This window comes from Alternaria rosae (genome assembly GCF_020736505.1).
Source record: "Alternaria rosae strain MPI-PUGE-AT-0040 chromosome Unknown BKA58scaffold_4, whole genome shotgun sequence".
NCBI lineage: Eukaryota > Fungi > Ascomycota > Dothideomycetes > Pleosporales > Pleosporaceae > Alternaria > Alternaria rosae.
Window position 1 is genome coordinate 2029233 of NW_025763573.1, and position 23539 is coordinate 2052771.

Below are 23539 nucleotides of genomic sequence, written 5' to 3' on the forward strand. Positions count from 1 at the left end.
GGTCTAAAATCCATTGCCGCGTTCTGTTCTCAGCTCTAGATAGGGACCCCAGTGTTCGCTATGTAGCACGAGGCTAACGGGCTGACAGCGTAGGCGCACGCGTTCTTGCGTTCGACTAGCCGGCGCGGTATTTGCTACATCGTTTGAGTAGGCGGCACGAGGCTGATGGGTCGCTTGCTGTATTGGGGGTATGGGTCGCATGAGGAGTCTGACCTGAGGTTTGGAGGACTGTTAGTGTGGCTGGATCTTAGGTCGATGAGGTGGGCTGATGGTCAGTGTCAACCGAGGTAGCATTTGCGCGCTTGTTGAGAAATGGGACGGTTGCATGATTGAATCCTTCGTTGGGCTTGCCTCTGTCAGGCGCGCTGTGACGGAGCTCGCTCTTTGCCTGGTGGTGTAGCATCTGTGCGCAGCTTGGTGGGGCTCCATCCAAGTTCACCAAGCGCGAGCATCTCCTTCAACTCCCATGCCTTGCCTTTCAACATTGTTCCGGAGGCTCTGGTCAATCCACCCTGCTCCTTGAAATTGCGCGAAGAAGTCATGGCTGCTGCCTGTGATGAACAGTGCCGCATACCCAACGAACAGTTTCTCTGCCGACAGCCTTGCGTGATGTGGGAGGCTGCAGACGATGGCGTCGCTGACCATCAAGCTTGCCTCTATACGTCCATGTTCAGCTCAGCCTCGGGCGGAGGCTATCCCTAGTCTCCGGGCTGCCAACCATATCGTCGACTTCATTGCCATCAGAGTGATTTCTACTTCCTTCCAGTACCCTGGCCCTCTAGCAATTTCCAAATGAAGCTTGATTCTGACAAGAAGTTTGGCGATCTGTATCCTAGTATCGAAGCTCTTCAAATAGCCTTGACAGAGCTCGAGACAAAATACAAGGAAACGGTTTCCGATACACAGATTCCTCTTCGATTTCTCACTCTACGCGACAGTCCGCCGTTAGAGCCTCTGGGAAACACAGTTAGTACTATAACTGTACAAGCTGTATCTGAGGTAAATGCTGACTTCGTGCACCTGCTCTTAGGTCCATCTACGTCTTACCCAGAGAGCGGAATACGATCCCGATTGGGAATATGTTGCTGTATCATACACTTGGGCACAACCTGAGAGTCTCGCCGCTCAATTCAACACGCCAGAGTTCAAGATCTGGATCGACGACATGGAAGCCCGTCCGCCACGTTGCCCTCAATCTGTTCTTCACCGGGCATTGCAATACGACATCCAGGGAACCAAGACTGGTCGCCTCTGGATAGACCAAGAGTGTATCGATCAAGACGATTCGATAGATCGCGATGAACATATCGCGCACATGCATAGAATTTATGAGCGGTCCAAATGCACCGCTGTCGTTCTGTCGCAAAGTTTGAGCCTAAGCCACGCGACCTTGTTGCAGCGCTGCATTGAGGCCCATGAAAGAGACACGCGGGAACAAACTTCCAATCAAGGTGATCAGCAGGAAGATTGCATTGATCCCGTCATGAGTTTTAACCAAGCCGCGATGAATCGCCTGGTCCTACACTACAGAAACAATTACCTGGAAAGCATTCTCCAAGAAGAGCTCCGAGAGGCAGGCACCATTGATTCTCCGCTACACGCAATATTCAAGAGGCTAGTCGAAGATACATATTTTACACGTGCCTGGACATATCAAGAGCAACGTTGTTCCAAGACTTCGTGCTATCTGATCCCTATCCTACCAGATCAGCCATCTAATGAGGTCACCACTGGACGAGAGCGAACAAGTATCTTTATGCCTAGCACCCTTCCTCCAAGTATTGATAGATGGTGTTGGAGGCGTTTGCGCAGTCTGGATCTGTCTGGGTTATTAACTAACAATTTCCGTTCTCATAACCGCGGTGCGCGTGCTCCCGGTGTACCTGTCGTCAAGGAAAGAGGTTTGAATGACGTGGAAACCGTGAGGGACAGAGATTACGTGATTATGGAAACTGTTAGGGGCATGAACACGCGAAATTGCAAGTACGTGTCAGACCGTGTAACAATGGTGGCGAATATATGCGAGTTTGGCATCACCCTTCGCACAACCCAGTTTCAGGACGATGAAGCAGTGAGCTACAGTACGTGTGTTTTGGCACTTCTTGTCATGAATCGGATATTCAAGAGGTCATGGGCATCCATCATGGAAATGAAAATCGATGTTGTGCTCCTCACCTTTTGAGCTGGATAGATACTTTGAAGGAGACTTGAACGTCAACGCTCAAGGAGGCTATCGCTGAAGCATTTCTCTCACAGCGTGCACACACTGATGACGTCTCACTATCAAGCTGGCCCAATAGTAGCAGAATTACGTCGCCTATGAATCAAATTGCTTTGTAGACAATTCAAGCTCATGGCATGTTTACGAGTGTGGTATCAATATCTTGCTCATCTATGCAATCTTGACTTTACGTACAACATATTCAAGGGCTTGAAGGTGTTCAACTGGCTTTGTGGCCCCCACTAGCCGTCTGCGCCCTCAGAAACGCCTCAACGTCCTTGGCACTCGTCGCATCGATCTGGCGATCCATCTCTTGTTCCTGGGGACTTTTTGTCCTCTCAGGCTCTTCAATCTTGTTTTCTTCCCCATTGTTTCCACCAATGACACCGGCAACGGCTTCAGCGGCAGAAGTAGCAGTCGAGGTGACTACAGCGGAGGCTGATGCAGCGGCTTGTTTAGCTTGGTCCAAATAGCCCGGGGCAGCGGGTTCTTCACGATCGGGGAGCGGTACCTCTTTCGGTGCTTGACCCACCGTGTTGGGCTCCATTGTGACTGTCTTGTCTCCATGCCCATGGTCAACTACTGCTGCCTCGGGTGTTCCGTCTGCGAGCTGTCCAGATGCGTGTGTCTGATTCTGTTGCTCGTACCGTGCTTCTGATGTGCCCGCACGAATCGGTAGGCTTGTAGTAATGGGTGCTACGCTCGTGGACTGGCGCGACTCGGTGTCAGAGGGTGGGGTGTCGATTTCCGGCTCGTTCGTATCGGGGGGATGAGTAGCTGTGCCTGCGGTTGTGAGAGGGTCGCCTATCTGAGTCGCAGGTGTAGGCGGCATCAGATCTCCCTGCTTGTATCCTACAGGCTTGGGAATTGAGAAAATTAGTTTTCTTCGCGGTGTTCCGCTTTCGCTGCCGACGCCCCAGGCTTCCATTTCACCATTCTGGCCTTCCTCCCACTTTATCGGCCCAATAGGGAACGTCTTGCGGCCGCCTTGGGTATTTGGGTTTTCCCACTTCATTTGCGCCTCGATGGCTGGCTCCAGGTTTGGTAGCTGTCCCCATTCGAAATCGAGACCGCCACCGTATTTCTTCGGGATGTTATCATGGTCGATGTATTGAGAGAGCGTAGAGTAGACGTTCTGCGGGGAGAGGATAAAGATCTTGGAGACGGTGATGGGATCAAACCAACGCTTGACCCAGCCCCAGACGGTGGGAAAGAAGCCAGGCGCTCCAACAATCTGCAATTCGGTCAGTTCTACTTGCATGGCTCTCAAGAAGACGCGTGTACATACGAATATCCTATCCAGGGTCTCAGGGTAGTGTGCTGTGGCCAGGACCGAAGCATCTTGCATGTGGCCCTTCAGATTCCAGAACTGCTTCAGTCCAACACCACTGATATCCACGATGTTGTTGCTTTGCGAGATTGGTGTTTCCGGGTGGCTGCGAGGGACCATGGAACACAGAGGTGTGTAGAATCTGGTGAGCGACTCATACAGGGCAAATAGGCGCAGGTTCTTGGTCGCGACATTGGGTATGGTTGTCTTTGACTTGGCGAGTTGTTTCTCGTACGTGGAGATGTTCTTCGAGTTCAGCGGCGCGACCTCGAAAAGGAAGAGAGGGATGCCGCGTTTGTCGCGTCGGCCGAGCCATTGCGGGTACTACGTGAGGCTGTCAGATAGGATGACAGCACATGTATGCGGGACTCTCTACCAAGCGACGCGTTTGCTCATACTCTTCGACCTCGATGGTGTTGAAGATTTCGCTTAGTTTGTTCTCCTTTCGCCAATCTTCCGTGTCTTTGAATTGCTTAAAGGCTTCTTGGGGAACAAAACGACGCGCGCGCAAATAGCGCCTGTAAGCAGTCAGTGCCCCGCTAAAATCAACAACTTCGCGATTTGCGCGTACAGCATGGTCTCGTCGTCATGACTGGCTCGCACCGGCCCGGCTGCAGGTGTGTAATAACCTGCTTCCTGGCACACCTTCTTGAACTCGAGAAGCTGGGCTTCTTGATTCTCGGTGAGATGGGAAAGATGCCCCGCAGGATACTGCATCGACTCTACTCTACTGAGGTCGGCCATGGCGGAATGTGATAGGAATGTAGGAGTGTAGGATTACAAGGACAAAAGGAAAGATAAAAAGTGGTGAGCCAGACCGTTCAGTTTTTAGGGCGTCATGTTTATGGTAATGAATGCGGCGGTGCGGCAGTGACATCAACTGTGGCTGCAGATCGGGTCTCGCGGACAGCGAGCTTCGGCAACGGTTGCGCGCTATCCGGACCAAACGTGGAAAAACCATATGAGGGTCTTGCTTGTTCACGGACATATCTGACTGTTGCGCCTGAGTCGTGTCTGCCGCATTGGCCACGATGAGTCCAGAGTTGCTTCGAGTGCCTTGTCATTCATTTCCGCTGCAAGCCGGAGCTTCGCCAAGGAATTCGTGCTGACAATGATGACCTAACTTGCAGATGTCAGCATCAAGGAAAGAAAGCCGGGTGGTACGGGTTTCTGCTATGGCGAGTTATCAAGCCGTCCTTCTGCTTAGTCTAACAATAGCAAATGTAATTATTTCTGGGGGTAGTTTCAAGAGCGACCAGAATGTCTATCAGAACGCGATCAATCTTCCTCAGCGACTGGTCAAGTGGGCAATGTGACAGAGCTTCGCTCCTATCAGGAGCACTGTGTAGCTCTCCAGCGTGTCGCTATAGCACGATAGAAAAGCGCTCCACTGAGTAGGTTCTGCATCCATGAGTGAGACGTCTCTAACTGGGTTGAGACACAAGGCATAGATTTAGCTCAGTCCCATCCTTGTCGAGACGGGATCGTATATCTAGACCCGCGATACGACAGAGAACGCCGGTTGACTGAAGGTGCGTTATCGCGATTTAGCTGCCGAGGCTAGTCAATCTTAGCGAGCCATGCGCTCATCACCGCCCATGTTCCAATGTTGACGACATCTGCGGCGGAACCTTCAAGCACGCCCTTCACTCGCCACACCGAACCTCCATTTACCCATGCATTCTGCATTTCTCTCCACGACTCTGCCACGTCCCGAAAACGCCGAACGACCCCACCTTACACCACCTGAACGCCGGGCCCACCATGCAACGCCCCTCCTTCACTGACTTGCCCACCGAGATCCTCGAAGCCGTCTTCCTACATCTCGACCCGCGATCCCTCGCATCCGTCTCGCAGACGAACAAACTCATTAAGGAGCTCACGACTGATGCACCTATAATATGGCGCCATCTGTGCAAGACGCAATTCAAGACATGGGACGCTCGCCACAACATTATCGCCAAGTTTGCAGCCCCGTTGTCCGATGTCGACTGGCGCGCCCTCTACATGACAAAGCATACAATCGAGCGTCGCACCAAAGAGCTCTTGAACCGCATTGTGAATAGCCAGCAAGGGCGCATAAGATGTATCAACGACATTGCAGAGTTTGGGTACGATGCGAAGGAAACCCTGTTGAAGGAATGCGCATGCCCCGACGATGCACACGACGTTCTAGCGAGGCGATACTACGCCAATGCCGTACTGGAGCGCATACATCGCGAGGTCGCCATCAAGGTGTGGTCGGATCTACATGACGGCAAGGACATATCGATAGAGAGAGCTCTGGGCGCATACGATGTGTTTGCGAGAGTGGGCGAAGATGTAGACATTGACGTGGTAGCTGAAGACATCACTGCACTAGCCAACAGACTACTGGAAACATATCCTGAGTTGCGTAGCTGGAGTCCACGAACACAGGCTTCGACTTTGGCGTCCTACCTCCGTGACGAAGGCTTCAACGGTGTTCCAGACACGTCCTATCGCGCACTTCGGAACTCCTTTATTGGCCTTGTCATACGTTCGGCGACGCACGAATCTCTTCCACTCATCTCAGTCGCCATTTATTGCGCCGTGGCAAAGCGGATCGGCCTTGATGCACGACCTTGTGGGTTCCTTTTCCACGTCTACACTCTTGTCTATGCGCCTAAGAATTACAATCTCGATGGGGAATACAAGCCGACCAGTTCGACACAGCTGGATTACATGTACCTGGATCCGTTTCGCTCTTCCTCCGAAGTACGACAGGGCGATTTACAGAGGATCCTACGCGACATGGGTGTTCCAAGGGACGAACACCACGGCTTCCTGAGCGATACCAACACCCGAGAAATGGTGATGCGCACCGCGCGCAACATCATGAACTCGGTACAAACGATTCGTGAAACTGAAGCTGGAATGGGCAGTATCCAGGCGTCTTGGATGAACTCATATCCAGACATGGACAACGCGTTCTACGCAACCATCTGGGCCATGCTGCTCCTTGGGCCGAACGACGACCATATCTCACCTGGACATAACCAGATCCGTCGTCGCCAGTATCTGCCGTACCTGCTCGAGCATTTTCAGATGCACTACCCATGGGACGTGACGTTACTATCACGCTACGTCATCCCCATGTTCTACAATCAGCCCGAGGGTCGTCGCCTACTTCAGTTTGTGCAAAGCATGCATCAAGTTGATTCAGTGCGGAAGCCTATTGCCAATCGCTCTGCGCGCACGCAGAATGTTGCTTTCAAAGTTGGCCAGCTATTCCAACACAAACGTTATGGCTATGAGGGTGTCATCACGGGCTGGGATGTCGTCTGCGATGCGAATGAGGATTGGATCCAAAACATGCGTGTGGATTCCCTGTCGAACGGCAGGAATCAAGCTTTCTATCACGTACTGTGAGTTGTTCTCTTGGTGTCTCTATTATACTGTGCTAATAAAAAGTAGCGTCTGTGACAAATCCGTTCGCTACGTTGCTGCTGAGAACATTCAGCCCGTTGATGAGGATACATATCCTTCAGAGGCGTTGCTGAAACTCGCTGGCCGCCATTTCAAGCGCTGGGACGATGGACAACGTTGTTTTGTGAGCAATGTGCGAGATGAATACCCAGAGGATTAGAAGTTTCAGGGCTAAAAGCAAGGCGGGGTTTGAAAAGTACAGATAAGATAAAGCTATGACGGTTTGTTGCGTTCTCTAGTCGAGTGTCGCATCAAACACTATATGTCCCCACTCATTCCGAGCCAGTCGGTCTGCGATCTAATGTCGAGCAAAAATTATGGAACATTCCCAAGACGATTGCTGTAGAACCGCAAAGCAATCATCACAATCTTACATCCTCACTTTCTTCCCTTGCCTGGCATGAACCGATCCAGGTTCTCCTCCAAGAAGCCGTTTTCAGCCAGCATCTCGAGCCACTTCTTAATGACCGGACCGGAGTCGTACCGCCGCTGCGCAGCCTTCGAATCCTCTTCTGCCTCGTTCTGAATTTCCATCATGATGTTCGCAGCCATTTGGTTAGCTTGCGCAAGCAACTCGCTACGTCGAGTTAGGAGTTGGGTCATGTTTTCGCCGTCGATGGTCGCTTTGATAGTAGAAGAGATGGGGTTGACGGCTAGAAGTTCTTCCAGACCTAGCATACGAGGACTTGGCGGCTGTTCATTTGGGTCAACAAGATCTCTCCAGTCTTGAGACGTAGAAGCTGAGATGTCATCGAGGCGTGCGTCGACATGCACGAGTGTATTGATCGTCAGACTAGCGCTCTTGCGCAGTGAGAGCAACGGAGACTGCGTCAAAGCAACAACGCCGTAGTCGTCGTCGCCAGCAGCCATGAGCGTAGAAATGGTGGTGGAAACTGACTCAAGCCATGTCTCGCCACTCTGCGGATCAAAGGAGCCAACGCACGTCGGCTGCCTGTCCAGACCGTCCAACTTCCAGACTTCGTTTCCAACCGGGACGAAAGCGATGTAGTGATGCGCGTTATCCTCAACACTCTCCGCACTATCGTGGCTAGCGACAGTATCGGTGGAAGCAGCGCGCCGCGACTTGGACCCCTTCTTGGTAGGCTTGGTCTTCTCAGTCAATTGCTGTGCCTTGATGCGCTGGGCGCGTTTGACCTTGTAACTGAGATGTTTGTCACCCTCGAGGATATCCATCTTCTTGGCAAACGAGTTGTGAATTTTCTTCACAAAGTCGAAACTCGCAAAAGCCTCGCCGCGCTGGTATGGCGACAGGTCTAATGTGAAATCTTTGAACTGGATCAGATGCTCGCCGATATGCACATCAGCTTCGTTATTCTGGTTCATCATGATGTTGATCATGGCTAGCGTCGCACAACTGTTCTGAGCGGGCAGTTGATTGGCGAACCAGACGTCCTTGGGACACTCGGCTGCCTGACCGTCGTTGCCAAATTCGCGGTAGTGGAAAAGCAGGATGAAACCGTAGATAGGCTGTGGGAAGTTGTCGAGAAGGAAGCCTGTATCCATACTGAATACTTCGCGTACCGTCACGTCGCGGACGCCCATCTCGCGGAGGATGACGGAGAAACAGGCGGGTTCACTTTCGATGTCGCAGAATCCTTGCCAAGTCTCTTTGTCGAAACTGGTTGCAGGCATGTCTGGCGGACTGGGGAAGACTGGATCAGTAGAGGCGCCTTTTTGAGGCGACGGCGGGCCTGCTGAGTCCTTTGCCTTTTTGCTGCTGGTCTCGGACGCTATAACGGGCTCGGGAGGACCTCGCTTCTTGGTGTTGGATGAAGACGGTTTGGAGCCTGTGATTGAAGATGTGAACCCGTTGATAGACTGAGCTGTAGAGGCGACATTACTTTCTATTGCGATCGCAGAGACTGTATCGGCGACTTGGTTTGTCAGGTCTTTGCTGGGTATGGCTCGTTGTTGGGTTTGCTCTTGGATTCCGGCCTTGACATCCGAGCCAGCCCGGACATCCTGGATATTCTGGCCCTCCATACTAGCTGATTCGGGTTGAGAGAGGCTTGGGATGATTTGTGAATTGGAGTTGAAGTAGTTCAAGTGTGTATGTGTACGTTTGGAGGTTGGAGGAAAGGAAAGTAGACAAGCATTGTGGGAGGCGATCTGCGAATGAAGCGCGGTTATATTTTCTATTGTGGGACTCGAAAAGACAATAGGAAGCGAGCTGGTAATGGTATGAAGTGAACGTGAAAGCAAGTGACCGCGTGCCGGCCAGGGTAGTCAAGGTCGGGGCGCTAGCACGTGACAGGCTCGGCGTCATACAGCTCTGATTGGTCAGATTCATCGCAGCCCGCATCCTTGTCGCGCTCGTCGCGTAGACTCTAAGTAAATGTTTGTTTGAGTTTCACGTCCACCGACAGACCTCCCAGCGCAACACTCCCGATCAACCCCCCGGCCGAACACGCATCTCCGTCGCATCTTCCAACCCATGATCACGATATAGCCGAAGCTTAACTTCCGGGTGCGATGAACGGCACACCCCAGGTTCGCCGAGGCGTGGGCGGCTTCCCATCAACACCACAGAACACGAACCGCTCCCCCGGCCTCCAGAGCCCGAATGGCACAACACCGCGACCCAACATCAAATCGCCCTTACCAGATCTGCCCAAAGCCCCCGCGCAATCAAGCTCAGGGCCCCTAATACCCTCCGACATCCTCGATCCCGCCCAACAACGCTTCTATGTCTTCGCCCTATACGTCGCCCTATGGGCATACCGAACATACGACTTCTATACTCTGGCTGTCGAGGAGGACGAATCGTTAGTGCTGTGCCTGAAATGGTGCTTCTTCGACGTACTGTTCATGTTTGGCATACCGTTGCTGGAAATTCCTTGGCTGGAATGGGGCAACGGCGCGGCCTTCCTGCTATTTGTGCTGCATGCGGGCATCGACGTCATGCTCATGTTCAGGATTGGCATACCGGTACAGGCATGGCTTATGGGCCTGGTGGGCTTCTTGTGGGATAGCGAATTGGCTATCAGCGAACGGAGCGTCAAGCCTGGTGCTATCCTACACAACGCCTCTCTCATTCTCGGAAAGCAAATTGTCAACATCTTACCTGAGGGCTCTGCAGTCTTGAACCCGGATCGGCAGTCGTTCTGTCTGAACTCGTCCGTCACCCAACTGGAAATCCCGATTATGATCAACCAGACCGAACCTCACGAGATGGAGATCCTGCGCATCGACATCGATACGAACGTCAACGAGACCATCATCGTTAAGAAGGGGGAGCTCAAGACTATGTTGAAGAAGGCTAGGAAGACGCAGAAGTCATCCGACCCTGACGACCCATTGACTCTGGCCTACATGATCAAGAAGCCAGGTGTATATCTGCTCAAGAAGGTTACTGATCAGTCGAAGCTTCTGGTCCGACCGCGGTCCACCAACGTCGTCGTGGCCACCTGCCCGCAAGCTCGAGTGAAGCCTACTGGCAATAATCGCTGCCGTAGCGATCTATCCAACGTTGCACTCGAGGTCGAGGGAACACCGCCTCTGAACGTCAAGTACCGCCTCACGGTAAACGGAAAGCCCCGCGGCGGGTCTCAATTCCAGAATCTGCAGCCAGACGACGCCATCTCACCCCTGTCGAAACACACATCACAAGCACTGGTCAAGAGCGGACGCGAAGACATTTCCTGGGCACGTACGCACAAGGTTCTCGTACCTCTGAACGAATCTCTCACTACTAGTGGCTCTTGGGAGTACGAAATCGAGGAGGTGCAGGATGGACTGGGCAACTTTGTAAGCTATCTGAACGTCGACGATGACGAGCGCCCAAGGCCCAAGGTCGCAGGCATTCGTCAACTATTCGAGGTCCACGAGCGCCCTACAGCTTTCCTCAGAGGCTGCAGCCCACAGAACCCGCTTCGGGTGCCCAAGGGTGAAGCCGCTCGTCTGCCTGTCCAATACCAGTCTACGGGTAAAAACGCTATTGAGTCTGCGCATACCGTTGAGTATCTCTTCACACCCCAAGAGAATATCGTTTCGGATGGCTACCACAGTCCAGATGCTGTGCTGCAAAAGCAGGTCATGCGAAAGGGTGAGCAGCCTACCATCAAGGTTGCCGGTCTCTACACTATCAAGTCTGTGTCGACCGACTTCTGCGAGGGTGAGGTTTTTGAACCTACTTCGTGCCTACTACACAACCCGCCCGAGCCGGATCTCACGTTGGACAGCGAGGACATCATAGACAAATGCGCGGGCAACCCCATCGGTCTCCGCGTTGGCCTTGATTTCGTTGGAAGTCCACCTTTCGTGGTCACCTACTCCGAGAAGAAAGACAATGGCCGAGAGGTCAGACAGCCGCCACTTCAGATTGCCAGCCTCCGCAGTACGATTGATCTCACACCGCAAGATGCGGGTCATTATGAATACACATTCAAAACCATCAGCGACTCGGTCTACAAAGAGAGGACCCTTAGCAACATCAAACTTCAACAGGACGTCAAGCCATCCGCACAAGCATACTTCATTGAAAGCAGTAGACCTAAGCAAGCTTGTATTGACGATGTGGTCGAGTTTGACGTTGGCTTTGCTGGCGAGGCACCCTGGAAGCTCGAATACGAGATTGTCCACAATGGCAAGCGTACGAAGCGGGCTATCGAGACCGAGACTGCGCACTACGTGATACGAACAGACAAGCTCAGCAGCGGTGGCGAGTACGTCGTAGCTCTGACGAGTGTTACCGACAAATCCAAATGCAAAGAGGTTCTCAAACAAGAAGCTAGAGTCAATGTTCGTCACGAACGACCCAAGGCGTACTTCGGGCACATCGAAGGCAAACAATCAGTCTTGGCTTTGGAAAGTCGACAAGTTGGACTTCCTCTCCGCTTTACTGGAAGCGGCCCTTGGCTGCTAGAGTACGAAAACTTGAAGACCAAGGAGGTCAAGAAGGATAGCTTCCAGAACCCCAACTCATGGCTTGACGTCAAGACAGATGGAACATATCAATTGATCTCCGTCAAAGACTCCGTTTGTCCTGGCTTGATCGATGAAAAGGCTGACCAATTCGACGTATCCTGGGTCGCACGTCCCTCGCTCAGTGTTCCTGAGAGTAGCGCGGTACTGGAAGGCAGCAAGTACATTAAGGACGCCGTCTGCGAGGGTGACGAGGATTCGTTCGATGTGTCTTTGACTGGTAAGTTATCCCGAGAATCCCACACATTGCCAATACTAATCACATCGTAGGAAATGCTCCTTTCGACATTTCTTACCGACAAGAATACAAGGACAAGAAGGGAAAGACAGCTTCTGTCAGCGAAAAGGACTTGCACACCGTTGGTGGTCTTGCATCGATTCGATCAGAAACCTCCAAGGCTGGTACTTACGAATACACTTTCCAGAAACTCGCAGACGCCAGGTACGACCACTCGAAGAAGCACTTCTCGCCTATCACGATTCAGCAACAGGTTCATTCGCGTCCTGGTGCTCGCTTTGATAAACCTGGAAAGACATACAGTTACTGTTCACGAGAGTCAGAGGGCGAAGAAGTCATCCCCATCACACTGGAGGGCGTTGCACCATTCTACCTGGAAGTCGAGATCAAACATCAAGGTACCCCTAAGCCGGAAATCAGCGTCCACAAGAACATCCCCACAAACAAGTATGATCTCAAGATTGAGCACCGCAAGATGCACCTCGGTCACTCGTCAATTTCCATCCGTAAGGTTCGCGACTCGCGTGGATGTACCCTCAAGCCTCTGCCAGGTGGTCCCCGTGTGCAAATTAGCGTTCATGATGCGCCTACTGCCACACCCCTGGAAGACCGGCAGGACTTCTGTGTCGGTGAGCGCCTGTCCTTCGCTCTTAGCGGCCAAAGTCCCTTCACAGTATACTACACCTTCGAGAAGCAAGAGCGCAAGGCCTCCAACCCGGGCACCACTTTCCGCCGTCTCGCTGAGCTTCCAGGATCGTTCACTATCACTGGTCTACGCGACTCCGCTTCCGAGTGCCTTGCAGCGCTCGACCTTACCAAGACCATTCATCCAATCCCCTCCGTACGTCTCTCTGGAGGTCAAGTCCACGAGATCGACATTCACGAGGGTGGCGGTACGGATCTAGAGTTCCAGTTCTGGGGTACACCGCCTTTCGAGTTTACCTACACGCGAAGCACCAATGCAAACAAGGGACGAAAGAGCAAAGTGCTGGAGATCAAGACGGAAATCAGTCATGAGATGAGTATGAGCATTCCAGTCCAGGAGGAGGGTACGTATGAGGTCGTATCCATCAAGGACCGGTGGTGTAGTTTCGCAAAGCCTGGTGAGGGCCATGATGGCAAAGGCGGACAGAAGATGTTGACTTACTGAGAGTGAAGAGGAGCGGGGTTAAGATTTTGTTTTGATGTGCATGAATTGGCGTTTAGCGTTTCCTTTCGGACGTTTCTCAGGGTTTGCATGAGACTGTATTTATGGAAGGTTTTTGGCTATGGAAGGGGTTGGTAGCTTGTGAACTAGCGATAAGTATTTACTATCGAAAGCTTGTTACATCCAACTCGTCCTACGCTTCTCAATACCGCACCTGAGGTAGCTCGATGCTGGCACCGAGATAGTATCGATGATAAGTAGCGCATCGCGATCGCGTACCTGCATCTAGCGCTAAAGTGGACCCTTTCGCATCCTAACACTACACTGATGATATCATGAATAAAGTGACATCACAGTCACGACTAGGCTGATGGAAGCGACAAAAAACAAAGAAATAGTCGCGCGTCTTCTAGCATTGAAGCTTCATCCACATAGCTCTTCACTCCAATTTACACAAACTCCAATTTACGTTCACACACAACCACACACCAAGTCACCAACATGCCTCACTCCAAGACACCCGGCCAGAGCAATGCTGCTTCAGACAAGTTCAACAAGCAAGAGGCTGAGAGTACGTTCTTCACTTGTGCTCCTAGACTTCTGCTGGAATGTCGTTCTAACAAGCATGACAGGCAAAGGTCTCGGTGCATCAAACGCACCCGCAGCGAAAGAAGGCCATGCGCCCGGCGAAGCACCCGTAGCTTCAGACAGCGGAAACTCAAATGTTGGCGTCGATCCCAGCGCGAACAAGCCCGGTGAGAAGGGCATCGGTGGACCAAACTACGGTACGCACTAGATGTGCATCTCTGTCTATCGGGGAATGTTGTATGAATAGGAAAGAAAGGAAAGACCAGCGAAAGCTCCGTCGCCATTGTGAAATTACGAATATCATTGTATAAATTACGGGTATATATTTTTTTGCAAGTAACGCCAAAAGAACTTTATGCGACCGCGTATATGGCCAATGTTTTTCCGTCGTAGGTGTTACGCTGCCTTTGGTTTCGGGATACGGAAGGGATGGGCTTCGGTGTTGAAGACCCAGTCGTCCAGGCTGATGACGTTGGGCTCGCTAAACGTCAGGTAAAAGTACTTTAGCGTTTCCGCCATCCAAAAGCTCTGTTGACGTGTTAGCACACGTTCAATGCCTTCTTTTGACAAGGAATTAGGGTATGGCTTACCTCCATGCTGTCCGCCCTCGGTGGAGAGTCGGCGGATACGTCTACCAATGCGGAGTTACCGATGTCTGTGTCCGTGGAGCGCTGAATAGCCGTCCACATATCCCATGCAGCAGCTTGCCATTGTTGCTCCCCTGTAATGCGGTGCATGATGAACACACTCTCAATAGCCTCCGGCCTGAGAATGTACCTTCTATCATCGACACTGATGAAGCCGCTGGGGAGGCGGAGGTTCGCAATGTTCTTCAACGGATCCTTTTCGTCCGCAGCATTAGATGTCCGGGACAGTATACCATCGAGCCATGCTTTCTCGTCCCATACACAGGTTGTCGTGTTGTCGCATTTGAGAAGATGCGATACTTCGGGCATAATACCTGCAGGCGATGCCTTGTATGCCCAAACACAAGTGTCTGCCAACTTCCGGCCGATCGTAACATGTTCGTCATTCTGGAATAGCTTTCCGCCGAGGGCGAACATGCCACCTGTGTAGCATGCCAGATGTTGCATCTCCGGGTCTAACAACGTATTCGCACCTTCGGCACGGACGAATCCTGACATGAGCATGTCGGAGTTCTCTGGGGTTGATGGCCGGAACAAGGCATGCTTGGACGCAGTGTCCATTGCTCTCTCGTACATCTTGCGATAGATAGCGTCTTGACCGCCGAGCAGCGCATATTGCTTGCCAATGTACTCGTACGTCGAATCTGCCATACTTCCCAGGGTGAACCCACTGTCGCCGGTAAAGTCTGCAGTTCGAGCGTTAACAATCAGAGGCCACATACCCGGTAGCTTGGTCTTGTCCTGCTGTTCTTCGAGAAGTCTGGTCACTCTGTTGACAGCGTCGTACCATTTCGGATCCCCAGTCAATTGCGAGAGACGCGTGAACTCCATAGTCAGACTTCCGATCTCCGCGAGGAGAACCTGTTCGTCCGCTACCTGTGGTTTGCCCTCGCCCGCTGCGCGGAATTGCCATCGTGTGATTGGTAGGTGGTTTGGTGTGTCAAATGCATGGTATAGCATCTCGCCCGCCTCCTTCGCCTTGTTCAATAGCCTCTGATCCCCGCTAAGCTCGAAAGCCGCCAGAAGACCACCCAAATGCCGTATGTTCGTCTCAAACACATTGATATGGTCCAAATCGGTGTATCCAAAGTCAATCTGTTCGATGTCCTTGATGGCGGACGAGAACTCCTCTTCAAAGCCCATTATGTATAATGTATCGAGCGCGTCGATGAGGGTGGCTGCCCATCCTCCAAAGTGATCGGCTGCCTCTCCGCTTATGGGTCGGACCTCGTCGTGCATCCATGCGAGGCTTCTGTAACTCTTCCAGCATTTCAAAAATTGTTTCTTGACCTCTTCCTTCCTCGTCTCGCGGATGTTCTTGGCCGTAGCATCTTCTTGTCCAAAGTTGAATTGTATTGGTGGTAAAGCTTTCGGTTCGCCGGTCGGTAGTGGAACGAGGGATTCGATGCGGTTCTTGAAGGGGACCTTTGTCCAATCGAAAGACTTGTACTTTTGCTCTTTCTGTGGTTGCTGGCTTTGCTGGCTCTCCGGGCCTTTGTCGGCGTTTACAGGTGCGTCGCCAGGCTGCTCGTATGGAAAGCTGAGGGACCAAAGCATGTACATGAAGCCCACGGCGAGGACGGTGTATAGTCCATAGCGTCGCAAAAGCGCCATGGTGTATTACAAGAATTAAGTAAAAAGGGGCATAAAGAAGGGAAGAGGATGGACGCGCAAGACGATGTCTGCGCCTTACGAACTGTGGAGAGGCTGATGACGGCGGTTCCTGCCAAGTCGGGAAGCGGCATCCTTGTCGTACACTGGACCCTGTACCTGATTACGCGCCGCTCTCCACGCCCGAACCCCCCATCATTGTATCATCAAGACAAGTCCGACGGAGAATAGAATCGCGATCCGAAGATGATGAGTCCGTCGCACGATAGCTTGGCCCTAAGAAACTTTAGTACGGTTGTCTGTATTTACCTACTGGGCAGGCACCCTTGCTTAAATACAAAACTTATCAAGGGGAACTCACACCACAACGTCAATATGTCTCAGATACATTCTGTCCAAGGCTATTGATAATGTTTTCGGGAGGGCTATTACTCGTCTGATGTCTGAAGCATATTCGAGTTACAATGGCACTGGTAGCTTCATCATAACTGCGTAGCCACAGGTCCTTGTGAGACACAACATCATCCCCAGAGAGTAGTATTCACGTATGATTTGACATTTTTTTTCCTCTCTATTGTGTATATCTGGACCCAGCTGCTGTGTCAGCGAGAGATTTCCATGTGACATCCGCATTTATTATTGCAACTACGCAATGGTAGTGTGTGTCTTCTACTATGTTCATTCCTTCCTACTTAGACTCCGCTGGTGGCAGCATGACCACGTACTCCCTCTCACTGCCTCCAAATTTGAGTATGTCCTTGTCCCTAAGCTCAAAGTAGCGACTCGCCTCGAGATCCTCTCCATTCAGCTCCGTGCCATTACTGCTTTCCAGGTCAATGATGTAGGGCTTGACCTTTCCTCTGTGGCTCTTGACGCCGAACTCATCTTCTACCGTCTTTTGTATGTACCGGAATTGGATGACGGCGTGCTGTCCACTTGAGCTAGGGTGCTCGAGTACGTAATCGACGACTTCCAGTGATCGTCCAAGTAGCCAGCAGCTCTTGTTCCAAAGTTCGATGGTGTCTACCACATCATCGCCCTTGAACACGAAGATGCGCCAGGGTTGTGAAGCGGGCGGTTTGCGTGCCTCGGGCGGCTCGTGGTACTTGAGGGAGATCTTGGTGCCTTCTACGCGGTTGGCAGCTTTGGCTAGCGCGCCGGTAGGCTTGAAGTTGGGTTTCTCCTTGTCAGGCGGTGCGCCGCCATACTTGGAGGGTGGTTGGGCCGAGTCGTCAAGCCCCCGGAAGGAGACTTCTTGTGAAGGTAGCGGTTGTTTAGCCCGCTTGTGGGGAGGCGGTGAGCGCGAGGGCGATGGAGAGTGTGTGCGCCGGTGCCGCTTGGGCGGAGGAGACGTGGGTGCAGAGGGCGAGCGAGTGCGCGGTTTGCGAGAACGGTACGGTATGGGCGAGCGTGAACGCCTGCCCTCTTTGGACTTGTCGCGGCGTCGTCGCTCTCTGGAGCGCGAGCGATCTCGCCGGCTGTGTCTGTCTGTGGAATGATCGCGCTTTCTGTTCCTGTCTCCGTCCTTGTCGCGCGAGCGATCGCGCTTTCTGTCCCTCGAGCGATCTCTCTTTCTGTCGCCTGATCTTTCTCGCCTCTTGTCGCGTGACCGGTCTCGTCGCCTGTCTCTGGATCGATCCTTCCTCCGCTCTCTCGAACCATCGCGCTTCGTCTCTCTGGAGGAGCCTTGCGGTTTCCTGTATGGTTCCGGCGACCGTTCCCGCCCGCGGACAGCGCTTGGCTCGACTGTCGTGTCCTTTGGCTCACGGGCGTTCGGTACGTTCTCGGGCTTCCTCTCTCTCGATCTACTTCTCGAGCGGTGACCAGACGCTATCGAAGCCTCCTTCCCAACGCGTTCGGATCCATGTCTCGACAACCTGCTCGGGCTTCCGTTCCTGCTTGCGACTATCGGGGGCGAGGCAGTCTGGCCTTGGACTAGCTGTTGCGTAAGCAGCCGTCGCGCGCTATAGGGCGACAGGTCTCTCGCCATATCGGGCCCGATTGCTGAGCACCGGGGCGCAGTCGCAGTGTCGAGATTGGGGGCGCAATGACGATCCCAACTTTTTCTTTAGTGGGTACAGCCAACGTCAACGGACTTCCTGGGGGCGGCGCCAAGTCGCCTGCACTGCGGTGGTAGCCGGCTAGACCATTACACCGTAATTAGTAGTGGGCTGCGCAAGGAAACAGAAACGAATGTGACTAGTACGCAATAGCCGGTTTGCGATTGAAGCTGTCGGTCGCGACTTCCCCAGACAAGAGGGAGGCCCAAGCTTCCTGCAACTTCGTCACGGCGTCGCGCTACCGCGCCTCATCTTCATCTCGTCTATTCGCTGCATGTCCACGACGGCGCCACTATCCACTCCAAGGCGCCTATGTATACGATATGCAAGGAGCTTGTGTTTCTCTCCCACCCAGTCGGCCCATTTGGCCCCTGCAGCAGCGTCTTCAGCCGGATCCAGACAGGTACGGCGTGGTTTGCAGCCCCGAAACATGACAGCGGGCGTTATGAAGGCGGCCAAGATGAGCGCCTTGCAAACGTAGCCAAACCATCGTCCCAGTACCCGCAAACTCTCTGGCGATTGCCTTTTTGCCTATCTCTCTCTCTTCGCACCATATCGCAGCCCGAGCGCCTGTAGTTTCCATCTTATCTTCATGCCTCCGCTGTATTGCTGCCACTGAGTGCGGCGTGCGCAACGATAGCGCAATGCCGTCCAAGCGAATCCTTTCCTGGTCAAAACGCCAGTCTAGTTCAGAGCCCTACTATCGCACTGGGGGGTTGCTATCGATTGAGCCCGAGTCTAACACCGACTTCGAAGCAAAGGTACGATCACAGGCACAGAACCATGCCAGTGCGTTGGCAAAGACGACGGCGTCTTATGCACAACGAGACGACCCGTAAACCAATGTCAGCGGCCGTCTGGAAGTCGGTGTCTGCAGTTGTCTTGTGGTGCCTCACCATTCGCTAATCATCTCTTCCAGACTACGCTGAAAGTTGAAAAACGACGTTCAGCCAACCTTGTCATCTTTCCGTCGGACGACAAACAATATGTATCCAGTCCTATCACACCCCAGAGCGATGCAGCCGTGTTTGGGGCTGTCACGACCCTCCAGACTACGTCTAGCGACATGTTGCGCTCTCCGGTGCCCAGCACGATTGCATGTTCGAAATCTGCTTCCGTAGAAAAGCCTCTTCCCCGTCGCCCACGTTCCGTCTCGGTACCGTCGATTGCAGAACTACCCGCTGAGCTCCCTGGTTCTCTTCTCTTAGAGAATCAAGGGTTTCCATCCTGTACAACTCCAGTGTCCGTCCAACCCACAATCCAGCTCTTTCGACGGGAGAGCCACCCGCCTGACAAGCGTTTGAACCACGGAATTACATCGTTGAATGCATTGGATTTGGTCCCGTCACAATTGAATCATACGAGAAGCGTTCCAGAACTTAGCTCGCGGTATAGCATCATGAGAAATATTCCCACCGGCGATGCAATCGATTCCCTCGCTATGGCCCAAGTCGGCCCATCAGCTGTATCGAATAACAAGTCTTTGAACAAAACCGGGATGCGAAGACGTTCGAGACCGGACCTGATTACTTCGCTCTCTACCATGGACGGAAAGGTTTCGACAAACAGAAGCGGCAGGCATGATTCTAGTCAGATGCGGCAGGTCCAAGAGAAGAAAGTACGTGATCAGGGTTCTGAAAAGCGCCAACGCAGCAGTCAAAATGAAGTGAGTGCTATTTGTTTCTTGATAGAAGCGTGTTTACTGGACAAACAAGAAGACTGCATAACGAAACAGTTTCAGAACTTCTCTGTGTGCCATCTCCAACTCTGATGCGACGATATGTGCCTGAGTTAGATGCACTGCTCTGCCGTTAGGCCATGGCATCTGGCTGATCGCTGGCGATGTCTCGTTGTATTGACGGATCGAAGGCCTGGCAGGTCGGTAGTGGTGGTGTTATGTTTCACATTCTCACGTTGCGCGGGCGGCACTTGCACAAACTGTCACCACTAGTCTCATTGCCATGCCTCTTTTCTGCCTTGCAGTGGCCAATTCGGGCCGTTCCAGGTGCCCAGCATGTATTCCATCCAAATGCTGACTATACCCAGGCGTCTACTGCAACCAGTTCATCGACGCGCAGCAAGCAGATCGACGAGCTAAAAGTGATCATTACCACACAGAATCAGACAAACGCAATCCTCCAATCTCAGTTCGCCGCCTTGAAATCGTCGCACGAAGCACAAGTTGCAAGCCTTGTAGACGCACACTCTGCGGAGGTTGCATCTTTGAAAGATTACATACGGTTGCTTCAAGAGCAGGATAGTAAGCGCAGCCTGCACTACGGTAAGCAGCCTTCCAAGAATTCTTGTCCAGTCCACCATACTTCCCCGCTTTGTGAAGACGCTCCCTTCCAACGTGTTGGATCAACCAGTATGGCTTCTCGAGCTGTGCAACCGTGACACCACCTATCAGTTCAGTATGCTAAACGTTTCTAGTGTCGAGGAGTGATATCTCCTTTGTCTCGGATAGCGCTGAGCCACCACACACGTCGATTCGCGAAACCTCGCCGATTACTGAGGACCCTGAATCTGTCAGTCCGATCGAATTTGAAAACAAACAGCGTTCACATCGACGCTCAGAAAGCAGCCCAGAGATGGTAAAGACCACTTGCTCTGCATTGGAGACCGATTACTGATTTGGACTATCAGGAGAGCTTGAAGCGGAAGCTCAGCGCTACACGTCGACCAGAAACGACAACTCGGAACCTGCTCCCAGAGCTCAACCAGTACAGACAAAACAATGTTGCTCTCCAACAGCAGATCGAGTCGTTGATGGCGAAGTTGAACGAATCGAAGAAAGGCGAGAGGGAGCTTCGTTCGACGCTAGGGCTAACCGAGATGAGATGTGCTGAGTTCGAGGACAAGGCGGCGCACGCTGACAAGCTTGCCAAATCTACACAGGCCCTGCAGAACACAATTGATCATCTTGAGAGCCGTCTCGAGATCGCCAACACTGAGCGACTCGACGCGGAAGAGCAACTTTCGAATTTGATGGACGGGAAATCACCCTTCGACCTCAACCCAAAAGGACCACCTAGCACGAGTCATCCAGCCTCCGATGGACGTATGAGCATGAGTACGGTCTTCTCGAGCGCTTCGCCTATCAGCTCAGAGCTTGACTCTCAAGAGAACGAAACGCTAGCTTCTTTTGTCGCGCACATTGAGCGTCTGCAAGACCAAGTCAGGGAGAAAGATGGTCGCATTGCGAAATTGGAGAAAGAGCGAGAACAGCTACGACGGGCGAACAGCAAGCTAGAACAGGAGCACAAGACGACTGCCGTTCGTCCAGACATAGACCACCCAGACACGCACATGGAAAGACTTCGAGCCGCAATCCTGAATCGCGAATCCGTAATTGAGGAGAAGGACAAGGTCATTTGTACAGTGCAAAGGCAGCTGGAGCACCACAAACTCTTGCTGCAAGCGGAAATTAGACGGCATGCGGCAATGAAGCTTCACATGGGCTGGGAGGGTGAAGACAGCTGGCCGGAGCTAGCCTCCATCGCCAGACGGGAAGACATCGATAGGTGGATGGACAGGCTCCATGAGCACTTGAGGAGGGAGCAATCTAAACAGAAGGGAAAGGCTCTTGTCGATACCCCTGATGTGCAGATGGAAAGCTTGCGACAGGAGATCGACTTCTACGTTAGGGAAATTATTCTCTTCAAGCTCGACATCAAAGGTTACAAAAGTGACATTCGAAAGCTGAAGAAGATCACTGCGCCAATGGAAGCTTACGGCCGGACGAGCGATCTGGAATCCGAAGCGTGTTCTCTCAGGCCAACAGCTACACCTGTCCACTCAAGTTTATCGCCGACAACACCAGAGCTCGATGGCGCCAATGTTGTCTCGCCTGTTATGGACGAAGGTCATATTGTGACTGCCCTGGGAGTATCCCCGGTTGCTGTCTACCCATTGGCTGCCTCGCGCGATCGGGACCGCGTCGTTATGGCACCGAGAAACTCACGCGAGCTTGACATACCAGCGACATTATATGAGATGGCGCATAAGAATGACTACGCAACCGAAGCTGACCTCATGGGTTCTGGGGCCTCTTCACACTTGGTCGTACCGCGGACAGCTACGGTATGTGCGCGCTGACGGTGTGAGAGCCCAGCGTCTAACTTATTCAGTGCAGCGAACTTATCAGAAGCTTCCCATTGCCCAACTCGGCTGTACCACATCAACGCATTGTACACAAACGTAGTATGAGTGAGCCATTGCTTGGGGCGTATCAGACCTCCCACAGAGACCATGGACTGATCGCGGAACGAGTGGAAGGAAGACGTTCAGCATCCAGCGCGCATATCACGCAAACATCATCAGCAAATGGACGCGCCGTGGAAACTTCGCCAGCTCCTTTCTCGCCTGACACAAACAATGATGCTACGCGGCCTTCGCATCAATCTGAACGTAGGCACAGTACTACTTCTTCACCAAACATGCCTTTCAGCATATCTGTGGGTCCGCCACGCAAATCAGCTCTCACAACCCCGTTCGCCGCCACAATGCCAATGAGCTGTTCGATTACCCGCAATGCGCCGTTCAGCACGGCATGGCCAATATCTCGAACAGGTATCGGCGGGACTATGGCATCGACACCCATGACCTCACCAGTTCTAGACATCGCTTCAACGTGCTTGACCCCAGCTCGCACGTATAGCCTCGCAGCTACGAGGCAGCAAGACCAGGCCACAAGTTCGCCCAGAACGCCCTCACACTCGCGCAACGTGAGCGGAAGTAGTGTCCGTACCGTGATCCGTACCTAAAAATCTAGCGATGAGTAAGAGTAGAGAGCTAGGTATGCGCAACGTCCGGAGGGTGGAAGGCATTAGTATATCCAGAGCTAGTACATGGATATTTGGTACGGGTGGTTAAGTATGGTCTTGTTGTTGCCCCTCAGTCTAGAGTTCATGGAGTCATCAGCTTCAAACTAGGTACTGCTGAACAATCATGATAATTACGTTAAGAACGTGCATCTTGTTGCCCGTCACGTATTGTATCGTGTATTTCTTATTTTCGGCGTGATGGCTGCTTTACTCATCGCGCTGAGTAGGGCCACATCGAATGAGGAAATGATCCGCATAATTCCCACGTCGTACCTAAACACGCTTGCGCCGTACATCTGCACATCTGCATTCTCAAGTTGATTCCATTCATGTCTTATTGTTCCTACTGACGTCGCACGTCCAATGACGCTTTGGAGATGGAGGTGCTGTCCTGCGCCATATGAGCAACGTAGAGTGTTGTAGTTATTGTGCCGAGCACTCATGATGGACTATACGTCTCTACTCAAGATCGTTTAACTA

The 23539-nt window shown here is 52.5% G+C and overlaps 10 protein-coding genes across 10 annotated transcripts; 6 read left to right on the forward strand and 4 right to left on the reverse strand.

Moving 5' to 3' along the window:
- Positions 1–497: 497 nt before the first annotated feature.
- On the forward strand, positions 498–2283 carry BKA58DRAFT_156334 (heterokaryon incompatibility protein-domain-containing protein). Its single transcript, XM_046164876.1, has 2 exons — positions 498–966; positions 1031–2283. Exons 1-2 carry the CDS (start codon positions 793–795, stop codon positions 2180–2182), a joined length of 1326 nt encoding a protein of 441 aa, XP_046026492.1. The 5' UTR covers positions 498–792; the 3' UTR covers positions 2183–2283.
- A 158-nt stretch (positions 2284–2441) lies between these two features.
- BKA58DRAFT_312343 (CRAL-TRIO domain-containing protein) lies at positions 2442–4295 on the reverse strand (the record flags this gene model as incomplete). The annotated part of the gene is made up of 4 exons (XM_046167373.1): positions 2442–3455; positions 3510–3875; positions 3928–4069; positions 4123–4295. 4 exons carry the CDS (start codon positions 4293–4295, stop codon positions 2442–2444), a joined length of 1695 nt encoding a protein of 564 aa, XP_046026493.1.
- An 864-nt stretch (positions 4296–5159) lies between these two features.
- BKA58DRAFT_156397 (F-box domain-containing protein) lies at positions 5160–7267 on the forward strand. The gene is made up of 2 exons (XM_046164877.1): positions 5160–6937; positions 6987–7267. The coding sequence occupies exons 1-2, from the start codon at positions 5316–5318 to the stop codon at positions 7156–7158; spliced, it is 1794 nt and encodes a 597-aa protein (XP_046026494.1). The 5' UTR covers positions 5160–5315; the 3' UTR covers positions 7159–7267.
- Positions 7268–9207, reverse strand: BKA58DRAFT_156398 (ubiquitin carboxyl-terminal hydrolase 2). Its single transcript, XM_046164878.1, has one exon. The coding sequence runs from the start codon at positions 9000–9002 to the stop codon at positions 7377–7379; it is 1626 nt and encodes a 541-aa protein (XP_046026495.1). The 5' UTR covers positions 9003–9207; the 3' UTR covers positions 7268–7376.
- A 170-nt stretch (positions 9208–9377) lies between these two features.
- BKA58DRAFT_468614 (uncharacterized protein) lies at positions 9378–13590 on the forward strand. The gene is made up of 2 exons (XM_046175117.1): positions 9378–12162; positions 12213–13590. Exons 1-2 carry the CDS (start codon positions 9492–9494, stop codon positions 13328–13330), a joined length of 3789 nt encoding a protein of 1262 aa, XP_046026496.1. The 5' UTR covers positions 9378–9491; the 3' UTR covers positions 13331–13590.
- A 238-nt stretch (positions 13591–13828) lies between these two features.
- Positions 13829–14123, forward strand: BKA58DRAFT_439001 (uncharacterized protein; the record flags this gene model as incomplete). The annotated part of the gene is made up of 2 exons (XM_046173634.1): positions 13829–13898; positions 13960–14123. 2 exons carry the CDS (start codon positions 13829–13831, stop codon positions 14121–14123), a joined length of 234 nt encoding a protein of 77 aa, XP_046026497.1.
- A 94-nt stretch (positions 14124–14217) lies between these two features.
- On the reverse strand, positions 14218–16297 carry BKA58DRAFT_156411 (glycoside hydrolase). The gene is made up of 2 exons (XM_046164879.1): positions 14506–16297; positions 14218–14443 (listed from the first exon to the last, which is right to left on the reverse strand). Exons 1-2 carry the CDS (start codon positions 16174–16176, stop codon positions 14312–14314), a joined length of 1803 nt encoding a protein of 600 aa, XP_046026498.1. The 5' UTR covers positions 16177–16297; the 3' UTR covers positions 14218–14311.
- A 417-nt stretch (positions 16298–16714) lies between these two features.
- BKA58DRAFT_468617 (SMAD/FHA domain-containing protein) lies at positions 16715–18403 on the reverse strand. Its single transcript, XM_046175118.1, has one exon. It carries the CDS (start codon positions 18161–18163, stop codon positions 16862–16864), a length of 1302 nt encoding a protein of 433 aa, XP_046026499.1. The 5' UTR covers positions 18164–18403; the 3' UTR covers positions 16715–16861.
- Positions 18404–18479: 76 nt separating this feature from the next.
- On the forward strand, positions 18480–20109 carry BKA58DRAFT_383027 (uncharacterized protein). The gene is made up of 2 exons (XM_046170146.1): positions 18480–18994; positions 19153–20109. The coding sequence occupies exons 1-2, from the start codon at positions 18878–18880 to the stop codon at positions 20002–20004; spliced, it is 969 nt and encodes a 322-aa protein (XP_046026500.1). The 5' UTR covers positions 18480–18877; the 3' UTR covers positions 20005–20109.
- Positions 20110–22293: 2184 nt separating this feature from the next.
- On the forward strand, positions 22294–23290 carry BKA58DRAFT_383030 (uncharacterized protein). The gene is made up of 2 exons (XM_046170147.1): positions 22294–22316; positions 22369–23290. The coding sequence occupies exon 2, from the start codon at positions 22439–22441 to the stop codon at positions 22997–22999; it is 561 nt and encodes a 186-aa protein (XP_046026501.1). The 5' UTR covers positions 22294–22316; positions 22369–22438; the 3' UTR covers positions 23000–23290.
- Positions 23291–23539: the final 249 nt, after the last annotated feature.

What these genes read in the sequence shown, in the direction of transcription:
- BKA58DRAFT_383027 (XM_046170146.1), top strand. Translation starts at nt 18,878, where the DNA reads ATGCCGTCCAAGCGAATCCTTTCCTGGTCAAAACGCCAGTCTAGTTCA. An exon ending in ACACCGACTTCGAAGCAAAG is followed by an intron (nt 18,995 to 19,152) that starts GTACGATCACAG and finishes CATCTCTTCCAG; the next exon opens with ACTACGCTGAAAGTTGAAAA.
- BKA58DRAFT_156334 (XM_046164876.1), top strand. Translation starts at nt 793, where the DNA reads ATGAAGCTTGATTCTGACAAGAAGTTTGGCGATCTGTATCCTAGTATC. An exon ending in TAGAGCCTCTGGGAAACACA is followed by an intron (nt 967 to 1,030) that starts GTTAGTACTATA and finishes ACCTGCTCTTAG; the next exon opens with GTCCATCTACGTCTTACCCA.
- BKA58DRAFT_383030 (XM_046170147.1), top strand. Translation starts at nt 22,439, where the DNA reads ATGAGTGAGCCATTGCTTGGGGCGTATCAGACCTCCCACAGAGACCAT.
- BKA58DRAFT_156398 (XM_046164878.1), bottom strand. Translation starts at nt 9,002, where the DNA reads ATGGAGGGCCAGAATATCCAGGATGTCCGGGCTGGCTCGGATGTCAAG.
- BKA58DRAFT_468614 (XM_046175117.1), top strand. Translation starts at nt 9,492, where the DNA reads ATGAACGGCACACCCCAGGTTCGCCGAGGCGTGGGCGGCTTCCCATCA. An exon ending in GTTCGATGTGTCTTTGACTG is followed by an intron (nt 12,163 to 12,212) that starts GTAAGTTATCCC and finishes ATCACATCGTAG; the next exon opens with GAAATGCTCCTTTCGACATT.
- BKA58DRAFT_156397 (XM_046164877.1), top strand. Translation starts at nt 5,316, where the DNA reads ATGCAACGCCCCTCCTTCACTGACTTGCCCACCGAGATCCTCGAAGCC. An exon ending in CAAGCTTTCTATCACGTACT is followed by an intron (nt 6,938 to 6,986) that starts GTGAGTTGTTCT and finishes AATAAAAAGTAG; the next exon opens with CGTCTGTGACAAATCCGTTC.
- BKA58DRAFT_468617 (XM_046175118.1), bottom strand. Translation starts at nt 18,163, where the DNA reads ATGGCGAGAGACCTGTCGCCCTATAGCGCGCGACGGCTGCTTACGCAA.
- BKA58DRAFT_156411 (XM_046164879.1), bottom strand. Translation starts at nt 16,176, where the DNA reads ATGGCGCTTTTGCGACGCTATGGACTATACACCGTCCTCGCCGTGGGC. An exon ending in CGAGGGCGGACAGCATGGAG is followed by an intron (nt 14,444 to 14,505) that starts GTAAGCCATACC and finishes ACACGTCAACAG; the next exon opens with AGCTTTTGGATGGCGGAAAC.